The sequence below is a fragment of the Cyprinus carpio genome, chromosome A18 (assembly GCF_018340385.1).
Source record: "Cyprinus carpio isolate SPL01 chromosome A18, ASM1834038v1, whole genome shotgun sequence".
Lineage (NCBI taxonomy): Eukaryota > Metazoa > Chordata > Actinopteri > Cypriniformes > Cyprinidae > Cyprinus > Cyprinus carpio.
Window position 1 is genome coordinate 19,318,028 of NC_056589.1, and position 16,763 is coordinate 19,334,790.

General features: G+C 37.1%; 3 protein-coding genes across 3 annotated transcripts; 1 reads left to right on the forward strand and 2 right to left on the reverse strand.

The window, feature by feature from the left end:
• Nucleotides 1–1,296: 1,296 nt before the first annotated feature.
• On the reverse strand, nt 1,297–10,409 carry LOC109109987 (43 kDa receptor-associated protein of the synapse-like). The gene is made up of 8 exons (XM_042775282.1): nt 8,758–10,409; nt 7,584–7,922; nt 6,097–6,255; nt 4,846–4,944; nt 4,284–4,406; nt 3,827–3,880; nt 3,468–3,667; nt 1,297–3,392 (listed from the first exon to the last, which is right to left on the reverse strand). Exons 1-8 carry the CDS (start codon nt 8,980–8,982, stop codon nt 3,320–3,322), a joined length of 1,272 nt encoding a protein of 423 aa, XP_042631216.1. The 5' UTR covers nt 8,983–10,409; the 3' UTR covers nt 1,297–3,319.
• A 155-nt stretch (nt 10,410–10,564) lies between these two features.
• LOC109109967 (kelch repeat and BTB domain-containing protein 4-like) lies at nt 10,565–14,753 on the reverse strand. The gene is made up of 6 exons (XM_042775281.1): nt 14,614–14,753; nt 14,246–14,352; nt 13,256–13,729; nt 13,015–13,156; nt 12,816–12,922; nt 10,565–12,337 (listed from the first exon to the last, which is right to left on the reverse strand). Exons 3-6 carry the CDS (start codon nt 13,715–13,717, stop codon nt 11,477–11,479), a joined length of 1,572 nt encoding a protein of 523 aa, XP_042631215.1. The 5' UTR covers nt 13,718–13,729; nt 14,246–14,352; nt 14,614–14,753; the 3' UTR covers nt 10,565–11,476.
• LOC109109978 (protein FAM180B-like) lies at nt 14,724–16,725 on the forward strand. Its single transcript, XM_019123020.2, has 3 exons — nt 14,724–14,859; nt 15,262–15,341; nt 16,149–16,725. Exons 1-3 carry the CDS (start codon nt 14,784–14,786, stop codon nt 16,473–16,475), a joined length of 483 nt encoding a protein of 160 aa, XP_018978565.1. The 5' UTR covers nt 14,724–14,783; the 3' UTR covers nt 16,476–16,725.
• The last annotated feature ends 38 nt before the right edge of the window (nt 16,726–16,763 follow it).

Below are 16,763 nucleotides of genomic sequence, written 5' to 3' on the forward strand. Positions count from 1 at the left end.
CATATAAATTGTTAATTTAAATTATGATTTTTACAAGGCACATTAACTTCTTTCTCATTTACAACTGGTTGGGGTCAGTATTCTGTAATGAGCAGTCCACTGAACGGCAAGTTGAAGAACCCAAATGCAGTTTTATTTAACAGAGTGAAATCCAAAATCCAAACATAATCCACACAGAGACTTGACTTGAACAGAGTTGACTTGGCATGGAACAGACTCATCGACAGCAGCTTACATACATTCAATACACAAGGAGAGAGAATGGCAACATGAGGGCTATTTGTATCAAACACTATGGGTCACATGACAAGAATCAACCAATGAGCAAATATTCTGAGAGTCACATGACAGGACAATAGAGTCTCTGTAGGCGGATCGGCTGTTAGCAAAAGCCTATAGGATTTTTCCATAGGCTTTTGGATTATCGCAAAAAATAAGCTCTGTGTTAAACCATAGTTCATGAAACGTACACGTTTTGTCCATCAAGATAATCTTCACAAAATAATATAACTTTGATGAATTTTGAAGCCTACATAAAAGCGCCAGAACTTAAAAGCTAAACTTAGGCTATATATTCTAGGAAATCCTCATGCTTTCTAACAGCTTTATGTGGCCATAAACCTTTAAATTTAACGTGGCTTTAAGCATTATGCATCTTTAAAGTTTCACTTTCACCGTGATTAAACCGGTAAATGTGGTGTTTACATGGAATAATCGTAATATGAGTTTACCTTACGAATTCAGAGTCTCCGCATCAGTAGGAAAGCGATAAAACAAGCATCTTCCATCTGAAGACTTGTGTTGCATTTCAGGGCAAAACAAAACAAAAAACATTGTCGACCAACAATATAAAATGCGGGAAACAATTAATTGGTTATTCTACAATTAATTGTATTACAAATTATACTACGACTCGAAAATACTGTGAATTGATAAACTGTTCGGCGTGATGACGTTTAATGTCTCCGCCAGCGCCATGTTGTCCCATTTAGCAACTTGTTAGCAACCGTCTTTTTTAAGAAACGTAACAATTTTTAAAAATCAAGAGTGGGGTGTAACTGGTGTTTTATGTCGTAGAATAGAATGTTAAAATATCTTGAGCCTGTGTGCACCACGGACCTTATTTTAGGGATTTAACCGAAATCCCATTCAAAAAACCCTTTGACTCTGGGACGATGGAACCTGAAGTGCTAAAATGCTAACTTATCGCTTCTGGGTTTTTGCCTACAAAGTGACATCATAGTTCCACCACTTTATAACCAATGAATAAATACACACATGACTATAACAACCAATCAGAACTTGACAGAAATACATGAGCGCAAGGGAAGCATGACACAAACAGCATGACTCAAATTACAAAATAAAAGACATGAAAACAAGAACATGAAACAAAACCCAAAACAGACCTTACAATGGCTAATTATACTTGGGTGTTTTGTTCATGACGAGTCTTAATCAGAAAAAAAGCTGCAAAAAATATTTTATTAAATATTTACTAGAAAAAGTCCATTGAACATATGTATATAGGACTTCTCTCAATTCAACAATGTGCTCAGTCTCATTTTCAGAAGATTCTACTGCATAAATATGCAAGTATTGTGAGGGACAAATGTGGAGAGGTAGTTATGAAGTGTTGACAACCAGGATGTGAAACCACTTTACCCAGCATGCAGTTAGTAAACAGGGAGATTAGCTAGAATAGGACAAGGAGGTTACTATAAAAATAAAAGTATGGTAAAAGAGAAATAAATAAGCAGCATTTTTGCATATTGCTCCCATATATATTAATAAGTTCAACAAGAAATCTCCATGTCATGTTGTTTTATTATTTATTTCTAAGAATACGCCTGATCACATCCAACATTAACCATTACAAATGGTTCCATTGCAAATGCCTATGCTTGGGGCGAGAGCTATAGCAAAATGTCTTTGGATGTGTTTTATTTGTCTTTTATTATTTAGTTATGGAATAACTGTAAAAGTGTCAAAAAAGAAGGGCCGCTTATAAAGCAGGAGTCAGAAGAAACATGCACAAGACCCCAGATTCTATCTGAAGTCCTTACACAGTAAAATGATGAGAAATCAATGTAGCATTTATGAAAGGTTAGAGAATTGTTAGTTAGCCATTAACAAAATAATATGAATATTAATCAGATTATCAAAGAAAATATCATCATATATGTTGATGATATAGGTTAAATTGATCATACATATGGCAATTTGCTTACATTTATTTTTGATTAAAAAATGAAATGAAAGTGCCCACAAAGAAATAAAGATAAAAACCAACTTTGGGCCATTCTGATTAAACATACTCAAATACTTTAGTGCTATACATGTTGGGAAAAATGTATAAACAGTTCGTTGCATATGCACTTTTGTGAATCTCTAAAGATTTTAAGAAAATAAAGGAGATTATTTATAAGGTTTTCAAGCTGATATCAGCAAACTACACTTCTAGCTGCACAAATGTATTGAATAAAGAAACTTCTTTTCACATTTTGTTGATTCAACGTAAAATAAATGAATTCAGCTGTTATCAGAAACATAGTAATGCTGTGTACTGTATAAGATCCTTATTAAAATTCATAAATAATTGTCATAAATAATTAACAAAATTCATAATTGGTCAAGTTAATAAGTTGAACACATGCCCCTGTTACTTCAGAATATTACAGTTCACTAACAGGAGGCAGTTAGAGACATTTGAGTTTACTACAATCTCAAAACAAACCTCAAACAAACTCAAACAGAACAGCATCTCTCAGCATATCTTATAGCGCTGACAGAGAACACCTTTATCTTTTTAAAATTACATTGATTGTAGCATTTATTAATTATTTACACAATCTTGAAGAAATTGATTAGAGCTTGAAACTTTCTTGAAAATCACTTAGAAAGTTTCAAATATACATGTTTTGTTATGTTCAGCTGTGATAATAGAGCAATAATGTCCATTAGGAAACCATGTGATATGTGAAGCTCTCACCTCTTTGATGGATATCCTCACTGACAGGACAGCAATGCTGCATTGTCCAAAAGGCTGTTTTTAATGTTTCTGTCTTACACCAGTGCAGCATTATAAGGTCAGTTCAGAGAAATATCCGTAGTCTTTCATGACGTCTCTGTGTTGAACTATTCCCATATCCTGTCATTTCCACATTATTCCCTGTTACCATAAAGACAGCGTGGAAATACCGGAAACTCTCCTTTTGTCCAGTTAGAAAGCTTCCTGAAAGAAGGCCCTGGAACTTTTGCTCCCAGATGGGTCACTGCGATGGGATTCTGCCATTTCGTCCAAGGCAGGAGTGTAATCTCATACAAAACCCAGCTTAACTGAGGAACGATGACATTTTGGACAGCCCTTTGTGCCGTTTGTCTGCAGACACCTGCATGTGAGAAAAGAACAGTGAGCGATATGATAGCTGATGGCCACAGAGAGTAATAAACATACAAATACATACTTGAGGTGGAAAATGTGAGAGCAGGGCAAGGCCTGCAGCTGCTGGTTCTTCTCTCCAATAGACTCCCCACACATGCCACAGTAGAGCTCTAGCTCTTCCACACACTGCAGGAACTTCACCACCTGCTCTCTCAACTCCTCCTGCTGCTCCTTACAGCGGTAGATGCCTTCACACAGACTGTGCACCTTCAGGATACACAGCTGGAAGAGAAGTGCACAGAGATAGTCAAATACAACGCTAATGCTAACACTATTAGAGAACGTGTCTTTATCTTCCGGATTTAATGTTATGTCATCAAAGCGCCACTGCTTCACTTGAAAAAGAAATGTTCGTCTATTATTCTAAAATAGATGCATCACCTTGTTTCCAGTTGCCTTGGCCAGATCATGTGCTCTTTGCAATGAGTCCAAAGCCTGTGACAGTATTCAAATTATAAAAAAATTATCATAAACTGATGCCATTTAATATTTATATAAAACATCGATCACAATTGCTCATCTATACAATAAAGGTTTCAAAAGTGTCTCTTCATAGTGATGCAATAGAAGAATAATTGTGGGTTCCCCAAAGAACCTTTCTGTGAATATTAATAAAAATAACCATTTTAATTAAAATTTTTAATAAAATTAAAATAACCTTAAAATAACACATTACATCTCAAGCAAACCCACATATTAATGTAAAAAAGCTTCTAAATGCCACAGTAGAGCTCTAGCTCTTCCACATATGGGTGTTAAAGCTTCTTCGTGGAACCATAGCTGCCAATATAGAATCTTTATTTTTAGGGAAACTACACAATCAAATCAGTTTCCTGACCTTATCGTATTCCTTCTGCAGAATCCAGCACTTCCCCACACCAACGTTGATGGATGCTTGTCCAAGGCGGTTGCCAGTCTCTGACATTATGCACATGGAGGACTCATAGCGAGGGAATGCTTTCTGTATTGATGGTGAGCACACAAAGAAAAGCGTTATTGCTATAAGCAACACTTATGACACTCTTGGTTGACTATTTTGCAATAGAACTCCAAGATTAATCGAAAAAAAATGGTGCTGCAATTAATTCTGAATAGTGTCAGTTACATTATGCATATTTAGTCTTTGCATCATTGAACATTGTAGCTAATTATAAACAACTTGTTTCAAATGTAAAACCTTCAAGAATGTTATATAGTAATGTAAATGTTATAAGTAAAAATGTACTAAACACAATTCAGTGCTACAAGAAATAATTGACGATTATGATGTTGGTCATAACTGTGAAGCACTATTCTCCAATAATGTGTAAGTGGGACAGTGAAAAAAATTGTTTGTATAAAAGCTATGTGCTAAATGTGCTAGTAATAGCAATATACTGAAAAAAAGTAGCAGAACTTACATCAACATCTTTCTGACAGCGATGAATATCAGCAAAGTTAAGCAGACACAATGCCTGAAGCGGCCGATCTCCATGCTGCAGTGCAATCTTCATTGATTCCTAAGAGACATAAGATCATTTCCAAACATATGTGTGTGTTGTCCTCCGCAGTTTCACAAATACTTTTCAGACAAGGACTACATAGACTACCAGTCAAAAGTATGGAATAACTGAAATTTTTTTAAGTCTCTTATTCTCACATGTATTTATTTGATCAAAAATACAGTAAGAAAGCACTATTGTGAAATATTGCAATTTGATTAACTCTTTTCTATTTTTACATATTTTAAAATGTAATTTATTCCTATGATGGCAATTCATATGATGACATTCAGTTATCAGTTATTATTCATGCTCAGTTTTTGATAATGGTTCTTATTAATATCAATGCTGGAAGAAGTTAAAAATAGATTCAAATAGAAAACAGTTATTTTTAAATTGCATTAATATTTCACAATATTACTGTTTTACTGTATTTTTTATCAAATAAATGCAGCCTTGATGAGCATAAGAGGGTTCTGTAAAAAAAAAAAAAAAAAAAAAAAAAAATATATATATATATATATGGGTTCATATAAAACTATAATTATATACCAGTCAAAACTAATTATTCAATAGTTTTGACTGGTAGTGTATGAACATTATTCCATAGTTTTGACTGGTAGTGTATGAACCAATAGACCCCATTCATACAACATATAAATAAAAAAAGTTGCATGTAAGACATCTGTGAATCACTCTTGCAGACAGGACATTGTGATGCTCACAGTCTAAAGCAATGACTAACTGTGATATTTCTCTCCTCGTCATTAGTGAGAGGCTAAGGGTAAGCTCTGTTCTTCATTAACACTCCTCTCAGACGGCACCTCAGCAGGATGGACTGGCGTATTTTTATCAGCCATAGTAAAGGGGGCTGGTTGAAGGGGCTGGCACAACTAGTCCTACAAATATCTGCACCTGTCAGTTGTGCCGTGGCTCGAGCAGCAGACAGTCAGAGGCCAGGGTTACACCAAGGGGACTGATAAATATGATCAACATGCAACATCCTGGGGGATTTAGGTGATGCTGCCTTATATTTGTCCAGGTGACCATTAACAAAAGCTGTTTCCACATTAAGATTGCCTTTTTAGTTTTTTGGTGCACAGTACAACATATATGCACCTTCATTAGTCATTTAAAAATGGTTGACGTATCATAATTAGATGTTTGTACCTCACAGCATTCCATTGCATCTGCTAAGCGCATCAGCTTCCTGTAGGCCACTGACATATGATACTGGCTCATGGCACGGTACTTGAGACTCCAACCCTTACCATAGTCATTCACGAGTTCAGCTGCTTTGCAAGGAAAGAAGAGTGCTTTCTCATAATCCTGCAACAGCACAAAATATGCAGATATGGACACTTATTAGAAGCATAAAACAAGCTGAACATAGGAACTCTAATGTATCATGTATGGTCAAAACGGCTACCAAATATTAGTAAAAATATCCACAAATTACTTAACAAATCTGGAAGGAGTCTGACTGATGCGTTTACTAGTAAGATATTTAAAGTCAATGCATAAATGCTTAATAATATATGTATATATATATTAAATACATATGAATATGAGAGTATGTAAATCAGAATGCTCAAAGCAACCAACCACTCAAAGTTGATAATTTCCCCTGTGGCAGGGAGATATAGGTCTGCTACTGCTAAAAGAGGCTGTCTTATTATTGCTCCTAGTAGTTCTGACATTCTCTGCATGCCTCTCTATCACATACTTATTACAGCAGGCCTTCCTGGGAATCCAGGGGATTTGCTCAGATCTGGTGTCAAGGTGAGTACACATGCCTATATCTAGCCACTGGATACATTGTACATAACATGTAGGCAGTTTGTTAGTTATGTAAAAACTGCTTTACTCTGTCACTAATAGACTTTAATGACTGTAGGCCAAAGGGGCATTAAACAAATACTTAGTATACAGTATACAGTCTTTGACAGACAATGAGGATACTTTGGGTTTGCTTCAGTAAATATATACACTACAGTTCTAAAGTTTGGGGTCAGTAAAATGTTTTTCAAAGAAATTAATAATTTTATTCAGCAAGGAATCATTAAATTGATCAAAAGTCACAGTAAAGACTTGCAAATGATTTCTATTTCAAAGAAATGCTGTTATTTTGAACTTTCTGTTCATTAATATCCTAAAAAATAGAATATTAGTATGATTTCTGGAGGATCATGTGAAACTGAAGACTGGAGTAATGGCTGCTGAAAATTCAACTTTGCAACAGAGGAATAAATTACATTTTAAAATACATTAAAATAGAAAGCAGTTTATGAGAACAATTTTGATCAAATAAATGCAGCCTCGACTCTTTAGAAAGAGACTTCTTTCTAAAACAAATCTCACCAACCCCAGACTTTTGAACAGTAGTACTTGTATACTACTAGATCTCAAACCTGATCTAAAGGCTGGTTTTTTAGACAATCTAGACTTTAATCTAGACAGAGTTGTGACAGATTTTAAAGCAGCTTAAGTATAAAATTTTTATGTTATTTCTTAGGTCTGATGACTTCACCATTATTGTAAAATGTGTAATAGTAATTAGTAGGTGTGTCACAAGCAAAATAGGAGTGGTAGCAAGCCCAAATTATATGCCTATGTAATTTTTTTCTCCAAACTTAAGTAGGTTTTAGTATTGATACCTTAAGCTGGATGTAGAAGTTGCCCAAACTGCAGCAGACCCGGCACTCCAGCATCTTGTCATCGTTGTTGTGAGCATATCGCAGGGCCTTCTCATAGCTCACTAAGGCTTTTTGGAAAACGCTAAGGCCCAGGTAGGCATTGCCCATGCTCAAACACACTTGCCCATTGAGCTGTAGGCTAACAGTGGTGCCCTGCATGTTTAAGCAGGTCTCACAATATGAGACTGTCTTCTGGAATTCACAAAGCTTCTCATTGCTGCGTGCCAGGTTCAGGTAGCCCTCCGTCAGGTAGTCCGGGTCCTCCATCTCTCTGGCTGTGTTTATCTGAGCTAGGGAGTACTAATGGATGGTTGCATGTACATGGGGACATAAAACAATAAAAATTAGTTTGTTGATAAAACTATTTCACAGAAATCTAAAACTACAGATAGTTAGCATTTAAAATAAAAAAAAGTTCTGGTGTCCCCATCCTGTTGCAACCTGATATAATGCTAGACAAGACAAAAACTTTAAATTAGAATGGTCTTCATACCACAACAGATATCAAGCATGCTTTATTATTATTATGTGAGAGCTACAGTTGTTTAAACACATCATAGTGCAAATGAAGTCTTTGCTGAACTCGGGAAAGCAAGTCCCTCTGCAAGAAGGTTTATGTCAACAAGATGCTCGGTGCTGAGGATCATATTGCATGCGTCTCTCCTTACCCTACATGTAACTATGGAAGTTACATATTATATGCATGTTCCGCATTATTCGAATTGGTATATATTTCAGTACATCAGAAATCTTCGTCACTGAGGTTACAGACAAAATCATGCAAAGCATATGCATATCATATAGCAGATATCAACCTTTAAAGGGATAGTTCATTTATTTAACCTCATTTTGTTTCAAACCTGTATGACTGACTTTCTTCTGTGGAACATAAAAAAGTCAGTGGGGTCCAGTGTTGTTTTCAACCCCACTGAATTTCAGTATATGGACACGACAGTTTTTCAGTTTTTAAAATTGTCCTTGTTTTTGTTTTCCGCAGAGGAAATCAAGTCATAAAAGTTTGGAACAACATAAAAACAATCCTTTGACAGTTCACTCCACTCCATGTCAGTTGATCGAATACATATGAATCAACTTCATATGTATTCAGGAGGATGACTGCTTAATTGGCTCTTACCTGTAGCATCTCCTTGTATTTCCCCATTTCCGAATGTGCTGTGATCAGACAACCTAAAACTCGAAATTTCCCCCCAGGATCAGATGTCTTTCTTAACACTTTCATCCAGACATATAAAGCCTTTTCTGTGTCATTTGACTGATAAAGCTTCAGTCCCTTCTCAATCTGCTGTTTGGTTTGGTCCTGACCCATTTCTGCTACAAAGTCCCTCATAAAAATAACCATCCGCTTGGCTCTTCGGTCCTCTAGGGAAGCGCAAGCGTACCGTTTTTTGTCTTTCACCGTCAACTCACCAAAACAATAGACGTGTTAGCAAAAATCCACACCAGAGGTCTGCACCCACTTGCGTCGCTGATCCACAACTCTCAGCTTTGGGTGCAAAGAGATGTTGAAGAAACTGGATCCACTGCTTGAAAGGTCTTCAGAGTCCAGATCCCCATTGCTCATCACTTTGAAAACACATAAGAATCACAAAACCATGATCTCTTGACATTAAAGATCCAACCTCAGTTGCTCCAGAAAGCCGGGAAAGAAATCTGAAGTAAAAAAATGTGACACTAAAGAAATAAGTCTCAATCCAAGGTACTGGCAATGATCTCCCAGAATATCTACTCCCTCCACACCCGAAGGGGGAGGAATTCTCTGTACACTCACCCCCCCACAAACCACCCCTTCATCTTTCCCCTCCCTCCCACTGCACTGGCGCTACAGCAGATGGCCTTGTCACTCTGGACCATGTGTCTCTGGTGGAATCCAGCTTCAGCCTCTGAAAAGATCCAAGGTCACAAAAGACGGTTATCCGTAGATCTTCCACACACCGTCAAGAGGCTCAAGCACCACGGCTGTGAAGGACTCTTAACAAAGAAGATCAACTTTAGGTAATATTCAGTCCCGAGCTACAGCAGAGGTTAGGACATCATGTGAACAAGTCTAAAAACAGCCAGATATTTCACAACGGTGAAGCAGAGGGAGTCAATGGTCCACATAGAGGGTGGCAGTTCCTGTGGGTGGGCCTTGTTAAGCCGCTTGGTGTGCCACCTCCCAGCCCCCCAGCCTCGGTGTCAGCAACTGATGCTTAGAATAGTTCACAAACTCTGACATGGTATTTGTCTTGAGTTACAGTACCGCTGCTTCTTGAAACACATCAATGGGATCGAATTGTCAGGTTCTCAACTGAACCTGGCTTTCTTCAGCCCTTCCTGCCCCCTTTACACCCAGCTTCATGGATACAAATAGGGAGTATTTAACGCCTCGCCATTCACAAGATGCCTTATCTTTCCAAAGATAAACATCTAGTGGTTGTAAGTTACGTCTTTGTTATAACACAATTCCTAAAATGCTAACACACTGCCTCAGCACATTTTGAGGAAACCAAAATATATCGCTTGAAATAAATACTTGTGAGCCTGTGCTTTTTAGCTTCTAGCTGTCAAGTCTACTTTAAAACAGAGTGAGAAAAGAAAAACACTTCTTACAAATATTTTATTATGTTTTAGGTGTTAATGTCTCCTTTAAAGGTATAGTTCACCCAAAAAAGAAAAATGTCATCATTTACTCACTCTCATGTTTCGCCAAACAAGTATGACTTTCTCCTGCGAAACACAAAAGAAGATATTTTGAAGAATGTTTCAAAACAGCATTGGACCCCACTTACTTTCATTGTATGGACAAAAAACAGACATTCTTCAAAATATCTTTGTGCTTTTTCCAGAAGACAGACAGTCATACAGGTTCGGAATGACAAGGAGGTGAGGGTGACATTATTGTAACTGTTAGGCAAATGGGAAAACATGAAATACGTAATACCTAATTTTTTAGCTTTTAATTCAAGAGAAAAATCAATACAGACATTTATTGGTCTATGACTTCAAAAGCCAAATCATTGTAACTAACAATATTCTGAACCAGCCACAAAAGTCAACAAAAATAAGCTAACTTGTGTCTCTGGCAGACAATGAATGGACTGCTTCTACATATACTGCATGATGAAGTAAAATGTAAACAGTTGTATCGAGCAACTTTCAAACCAGCTTGAAGTGGTATGAAGTTCCTGTCCAGTCACAAACCTCTGAGTTCAAAGGTGACAACAGAGAAATTAACATTAAGCGAGATAGATGCAATATGAGCAAATTTCTTGCAAACTTTCATTATGAATGTTACTTAAATGGCCCTTGACAATGGTACTAAAATATTTTTTATCAGTGGTCTTGAGGATATTTTGCATTGTTAATCTGAAAACATTTTCTTACTTGCAGATTATGTTGGCAGACATTGCACATTATCACTCATTAGAAGGTAGTTACTATATCCAATTCACAACTGTTTACACTGCAGATGTATTCAGCTAATTCAGTAAGTGCTGTGTACAGATAAGTTCTTGTGGATTAAGATTAAAGATACATGTTGTGGAATGTTAACAGAGTAAAAAGAAATTAAATATAAAGTCCTTTTGAAATCGAAATGAAAAGCATGTTGGAAGGTTTCACCAAAGCTTGACAAACTTCAATGGTCAACTGCAAATGACAAACATCACACATTACATTTGGCCTTCATTAACACTTTACGGTGTTCTACTGTGTAACACTTCGCATGACATTATAAAGCTTGTACACACAGTAACAACTTCTACATGACTGCTGTCTATTCAATCAATATCACAGAACATAACTGATATCACCATAGTACATTTATCATGGTTCAATGCATTACGTAGAACATCTCAGGCCAAAACAAACTGCCAGTTTGTGAGGAGGATTTTGATTCCCTTGATAACTGAGACAACCGACGTGGCAGGATTCAACTTCAGAGTGTTTGCATCACCTTTCTTGCATTTGTCCCTAAAAACGTAGATACATCCGTTGCAGCTGGCCACTTTCCATAGAGATGGCACGCAGCTCCACACTTCAGGGAAGCGCAGCCGAGTGAAGCTGTCCAGCAGAGGGTTATAGCACACCAGAGAGTCGCCCTCTGCCACCACAAAGATAAGGTCCTTATGGGCGGTAGCATGCATGCATCCGGCAAAAGGCAGCATGTAGGGCTTGGTCTGACACCTCTGTGTGGCCGTGTCAAAGCACTGGATAAGGCGAGACGGTTTGGTAAAGAAGTCCATGTCATTTTCCTCCCCACCCAAAAGGTAAATGGTGCCTCCCAAATTGACTCCGGCTGCACCTGACACAGCTGTGTCCAGCTGAGTGGTCTCTTTCCATATGTTGTCCTGTACTGTGTAGGAAATGACAGCGTTGGAGAGAGTGTCCTGGAGGGTCTTGCCTCCCAATGAGTATATGGCATCCTCTGTGGACACAGACACTAATGTGTGGTGCAGACGGTCCCGGGGCAGAGGGGCGCAGCGCTCCCAGTCCATAGTGTGCATGTTGCATTTCCACATGCGTCGCGGTATGGAGCCCCCTACAACATATAGATCAGCCCCATGCTTGCAGGCAGCTGTGATCTGGTGACACAAGCTGTTCTGGCCGCTGATACTGATGGCGTCGTCCTCATCACAATGAAGAGACACTGCCAATGAGTGTGTGCGTGTGTCTTCCTTCCCAATTAAGTATATGTGCACTTTTTCACCAATCTCCTAAAACACAACAAAGTCAACAATGAGCATGCAAACTAAATTATAATAAAAAACAACAGCTGTGTATTCTGCTTTGTCAATATTAAAGTGTTAAAATGTGTAAAGTGTTAAAGTGATCAGCTAGGTAAAATAATCTAGCTGGTTAACAGATATTCTGTTAGAGATATATGTATTCTGTCATATATATATATATATATATATATATATATATATATATATATATATATAAATAATTCATAATTTGTTTGTGTTAGAACCAGTGAAAATTTTGGGAGGATGAGTAGAAATCTTAACTACAGACCTGACTGAGCCAGTGAAAGAAAATCAATAAATAAACAAACCTTTGTAAATATATAACTAAAGCAGCTGAGCCCTGAATATGTTTTTATCTAAAGAATACAGAATATCAAATTAAAGAGCATTAAAGGTAAATTATTGCTTAACATATTGTGTGATACCCATTTTATCTATCACTGACCTTTAGGCTGTCTAGAAGCATATCAGAATATTCCTCTCGTTCGACTTTGTTGTGATTTATCCAAGATTCAATAGCTGCAGTTGGATTTTGTGAGCTTGGCACACCATCTAAAGAAGCAGATGCTCAAGTTAACATTATTTCTGACTCTTTCTGATCACAGTCTCTCATCTAAAGTGGATCAAATATGCCATTCGTTCACCTTTAATGATATCCACGAGAAGGCACAATGGCAAGTTCAGGAACTCTTCTGTCTGGTGCAGCTGAATCAGGTGAATCTTGGCACAGTGCTTGGCAGCTGTATACAACTCCTGGTCACTGTGTCTGTCTGCCAACCACATCACCTGAAATAAAAAAAAGTGGTTACCAGTTTTCTACGGATTCAGCTGACTTTTATCAAAGCATTTTTTGTGTATGGTAGTAAATAAAACCGAAGCTTTCACCTGGAGGCAGTTCTTGATATCCACAGTTCGTGACAGGAAGCGAGAGCATTCCTCAAACAGGGCAGTGAGCCGATACATATCAGCCATCTCATAAGTGTCCTGCAGATCTTCAACCCTTAGTTTGATGGTCCCATGGTAGATGTAGTCCACCAATGACTGGAAGACTGGTGCACTGACATCCTTCAGCTCAATATTACGATCAAAAGCTTCTCTAAGGTTAGAGGTGAACATGGACCTGAAGAAGCAGCTTTGTGCTGAGAGCACCAGGCGGTGAAGCTGGAACTCTTTGCTGTCCACAGTGATAGTGACGTCTGCAAACAACCCATCCTCCAGACACAAGTCCATGATGCTCTTCACAACACGGCTGGAATGGGAGCGATCGGTGAAGGTGTAGCCCTGGAAGTAGTTTTCATCCCCTGATGGACCTCCAACACTGTAACCCCCGTCTTCACCGGACTCCATGGCACCTTTAATCTAAAGCAGATTCACCTGAATACTAAATGAATGACTTACTGGGTCAGCTGTCTTTCAGAAGGGTACAGTCATGTAGTTTTAATTGTTGACTGGCAGGATGGGATTTGCCTTGGGATATAACTCTCTAAAATTGCTGTCAGATTAATGTAAAGCCATATGTAGATTTATTTATGAATGAAACTGCTGCTTGCCATCTACACAAAATAATATATCATATAGTTTAATAAGATATTTATAATGATTTTGCATTGATACGGTTCCACCAGAACCGACTTGGTACTTAAATCAGCGTAAAAAATGACTGAGCACTTCACTTAGTCAAATGATGTCCATCTATGATAAACTGTGCAGCTAATGCTAACTTTAGCCATCTAAATTAATGTCTGGGTAACTTTCACCATCCTAATGAATTCACAATCGAATGCAGGAGAAAACAACGTGTCAGATGTAAAAGTGTAGACAGCACATGCGCGTTATCGTTTATAAATGTAAGCATGTGTTAAATCTTTGCCATACCAGAAGACTGCTTGTAAGCCTCGGGAAGTAAACCGAACGTTTTTCGAATTGACGTCACCGCGTGTTTACGTGACTCTCTGCTGCGCCCATGTGTTGGAGGCCTGTCACTGCAATGCATATCAAAAAAATTATATATATATATATATATATATATATATATATATATATATATATATATATATATATATATATATATATATATATATATATATATATATATATATATATTAAACGTCTTCTCAAATAACTATCACTTAAGGAAAGCGTTATTATGGACTCATTGTATTTTGGTTAAAAACGTCTTAATGATGGATACACAATATCATCTTACAATTATTTACAATAAAAAGGATACAGATATTACTCACTATCACTTGTAGTCGCATTTTTACTCTCCCAGTTTGGCTCAAATGGTCTTTTTCCGCTGGTGGAAAAATGCGACGCACTAAGGACTGACTCGGGAACCACTTTTTTGTCGGGCTAAAACGGATGACGACTGAAAGCTGCGTGAATCAAGTGCAGTTTTATATTTGTGGCGATGTTGTTGACTCAGATCAAAGTTTTATGGGTTGTCCTGTGTCTCGTTGGCTTCAGGGAGCCCTGGAAAACCTCAGGTAAAGATTTTTGAACTTAACGTGAGGACATGTGCAATGCTTCTGTTGTTGTTATACACTTCTGTTTAGATTTTAATCATATGTGCAGATTTTTTTTCCCCTTGTGATCATAGTAGTAGTAGCCTACTTGATTTTATTAGCTATACCAGCGCTGTTGGGCTGCGGCACTTGCACTTCTGTGGCATGTTGGACATGATTTCTGTCAATCGTGACGTCAGAATCGCCTCATATTTTCCCTCTGCGATCACTGCTTGATACTTAAAACTCTGATTTTGTATTATTCATATTCAGTTTATCATGTCATTGCTCATATAGCACTGACCAATAGCTCAGACTTGTTTGACTTACAGCTCAAGCTGAATGCTTTCCACATAACTCATGAGTCTGTGTGCTGTCATGCAGATGTTTCAGCTGTTCTGCACGAAGGACTCGCACATCAAGGGTTTATCAGATCTGTGAGTGATTCTAACCTGATGTTTGAGGTAAGGAGGTATAGCCATAATACATTCCACATAGCCACAATTAATTTGACCATGTATTAATGTACATTAAATGAAATCACTATTGTAGGGAAAACAGATTTATTTCAAAGATCAGTTAAAAACTATAGACTATGGCAATGTGTCACTGAAATGATAAAATTTCTCTTGAATACATTCTGACACGCTTGTTTATGGGCTTTTTAATATAAAACTTAATAGACTTTATTGATTTACATAACATGTTATGCAGAAATTTATTCTACATTTTATCTCAAATTTTTCAAAAATGTCTAATTTGTACATAATCTTTATGCATGCAGATTTTATAACACTGTATTGAGAGACTATATGGAATATTTAATCAGTTCTCACACTCCAGAAACCAAATGTTATGATTAAAATCTTATGATCTAACCACAAATATAAACAAATGCTTTAGAAACAACTCAATGGGGCCCTGAAGGGCACATGGTGACGGGAAAGATGAGATAAAAGGATTCAAATAAATAAATAAATAAATAAAATAAAAAATAATAATAATCAAATTAATATATTTTTTGAATTTGCAAGCAAAACTTTTGGGTTCCCCAAGAAACTTTGCATTCACTCTCAAAAACTTTAGCATTTTCTTAAGAAATTTTTAATGAGGTGAAAGAAAAAAAAATCAATGTAGGTTTGAACACAATACTTAAAAAAAAAACACAAATGTTTTGCAAGCAAACAGAAGCTAATTTTTCCCCCATCAACACATCCATTAACAAGCTCCATACTATACAGATCAGCTCTTTTTTTTTTTTTTTATCCTAGTTCTTATGGAGAGGACTGGAGATTGATGTCGACAATAACGTTGTCATGCAGGATCAAGAAATTGCATCTATGCGACAAGGGCGAGCTTTCTTATCTCTCATAAACGACAGTATCCCAAAGACTGTGTCTGCAATGGAGAAGTTTCTGGCTATGCTGGAAGAGGAAGACAAGTCTTTCACTCAGGCCCATTTTGAGACCCTCCTCCTCGGGACTATCTATTCAGCCTACCAGGCACGAAATCAGAGGCTGGAGTCAGAGCAGCAGGCCTGGATGGATATTCTTGGTCGTTTTGCAAATAATACTTTTGTTCAGCTACGCAAGTCTTAACTAGCAATAAACATGCCATTGATTCACTTTTCACACTTCAGAAAAGCACCATATATATATATATATATATATATATATATATATATATATATATATATATATATATATATATATATGGGCCTCCTCTCGTGCTGATTAAGTAGATCATCTAAACGTGTTCCTCCTGAACTTTGTTAAATAAACATCATTTAAAGTATCATCCTGATTATTTGTACCTGGTTTATATGACTCAAAGAATAGTTTGTAAATAATATGATCCTCTTATTACACCAATAAAGACACATAACA

Excerpts from the sequence above, each read along its gene's own strand:
- LOC109109967 (XM_042775281.1), bottom strand. The coding sequence starts at position 13,717 with ATGGAGTCCGGTGAAGACGGGGGTTACAGTGTTGGAGGTCCATCAGGG. Across the intron at positions 13,157-13,255 it reads ATATCAAGAACTGCCTCCAG|GTGATGTGGTTGGCAGACAG; the intron begins GTGAAAGCTTCG and ends TTTTTATTTCAG. Across the intron at positions 12,338-12,815 it reads TGCTTCTAGACAGCCTAAAG|GAGATTGGTGAAAAAGTGCA; the intron begins GTCAGTGATAGA and ends GTTGTGTTTTAG.
- LOC109109987 (XM_042775282.1), bottom strand. The coding sequence starts at position 8,982 with ATGGTTATTTTTATGAGGGACTTTGTAGCAGAAATGGGTCAGGACCAA. Across the intron at positions 4,945-6,096 it reads ATGCAATGGAATGCTGTGAG|GAATCAATGAAGATTGCACT; the intron begins GTACAAACATCT and ends TATGTCTCTTAG. Across the intron at positions 3,881-4,283 it reads TGCAGAAGGAATACGATAAG|GCTTTGGACTCATTGCAAAG; the intron begins GTCAGGAAACTG and ends ATACTGTCACAG.
- LOC109109978 (XM_019123020.2), top strand. The coding sequence starts at position 14,784 with ATGTTGTTGACTCAGATCAAAGTTTTATGGGTTGTCCTGTGTCTCGTT. Across the intron at positions 14,860-15,261 it reads GGAGCCCTGGAAAACCTCAG|ATGTTTCAGCTGTTCTGCAC; the intron begins GTAAAGATTTTT and ends GCTGTCATGCAG. Across the intron at positions 15,342-16,148 it reads ATTCTAACCTGATGTTTGAG|TTCTTATGGAGAGGACTGGA; the intron begins GTAAGGAGGTAT and ends TTTTTATCCTAG.